General features: G+C 66.1%; 1 protein-coding gene across 1 annotated transcript in view; it reads right to left on the minus strand.

The window, feature by feature from the left end:
* LOC118453054 (endosome/lysosome-associated apoptosis and autophagy regulator 1-like) overlaps positions 1 to 134 on the minus strand; it is a 9,826-nt gene extending 9,692 nt beyond the window's left edge. Inside the window, exon 1 of the mRNA XM_035901697.1 lies at positions 115 to 134. Within this exon, the coding sequence (XP_035757590.1) occupies positions 115 to 134 (20 nt within the window). The remainder of the gene's footprint in view (positions 1 to 114) is intronic.
* Between the last annotated feature and the right edge of the window lie 252 nt (positions 135 to 386).

Genomic DNA, 386 nt, shown 5'->3' on the forward strand with positions numbered 1-386 from the left:
TGGGGGGTGTGTGTGTGCTGGGGGGAGTGGGGTTGGGTGTTCCCATGGCTGGGGAGGGGATTGGCACCCATGGGTGGGGGGTTGAGGCACTAACCCCTGTCTGCTGTCACCCACCACCCCCTCTGCATCCTCATCTTCCCAGGGGAGGGACAAGGGACCCCAGGGACTGCACCAAGGGGACACCCCCTGCTCCATGTCACCTCCCATGTTGTGTGTGTGTCCCCCAACTCACGCTGTGAAACTCCCAGCCCTTCTCCGTTGTCCGCATCCAGCGCGACTCCTCCACCGTGGGCTGGCACTGGTCGTTCTGCACCTGCGGGACGGCGTGAGAACGGGCCTCCCACCACCATGTCCCCAGGGACGCCCCCATGTCCCCAGGGGCCTCC

Source organism: Egretta garzetta, unplaced genomic scaffold (assembly GCF_000687185.1).
Source record: "Egretta garzetta isolate BGI_Z169 unplaced genomic scaffold, ASM68718v1 scaffold1461, whole genome shotgun sequence".
NCBI lineage: Eukaryota > Metazoa > Chordata > Aves > Pelecaniformes > Ardeidae > Egretta > Egretta garzetta.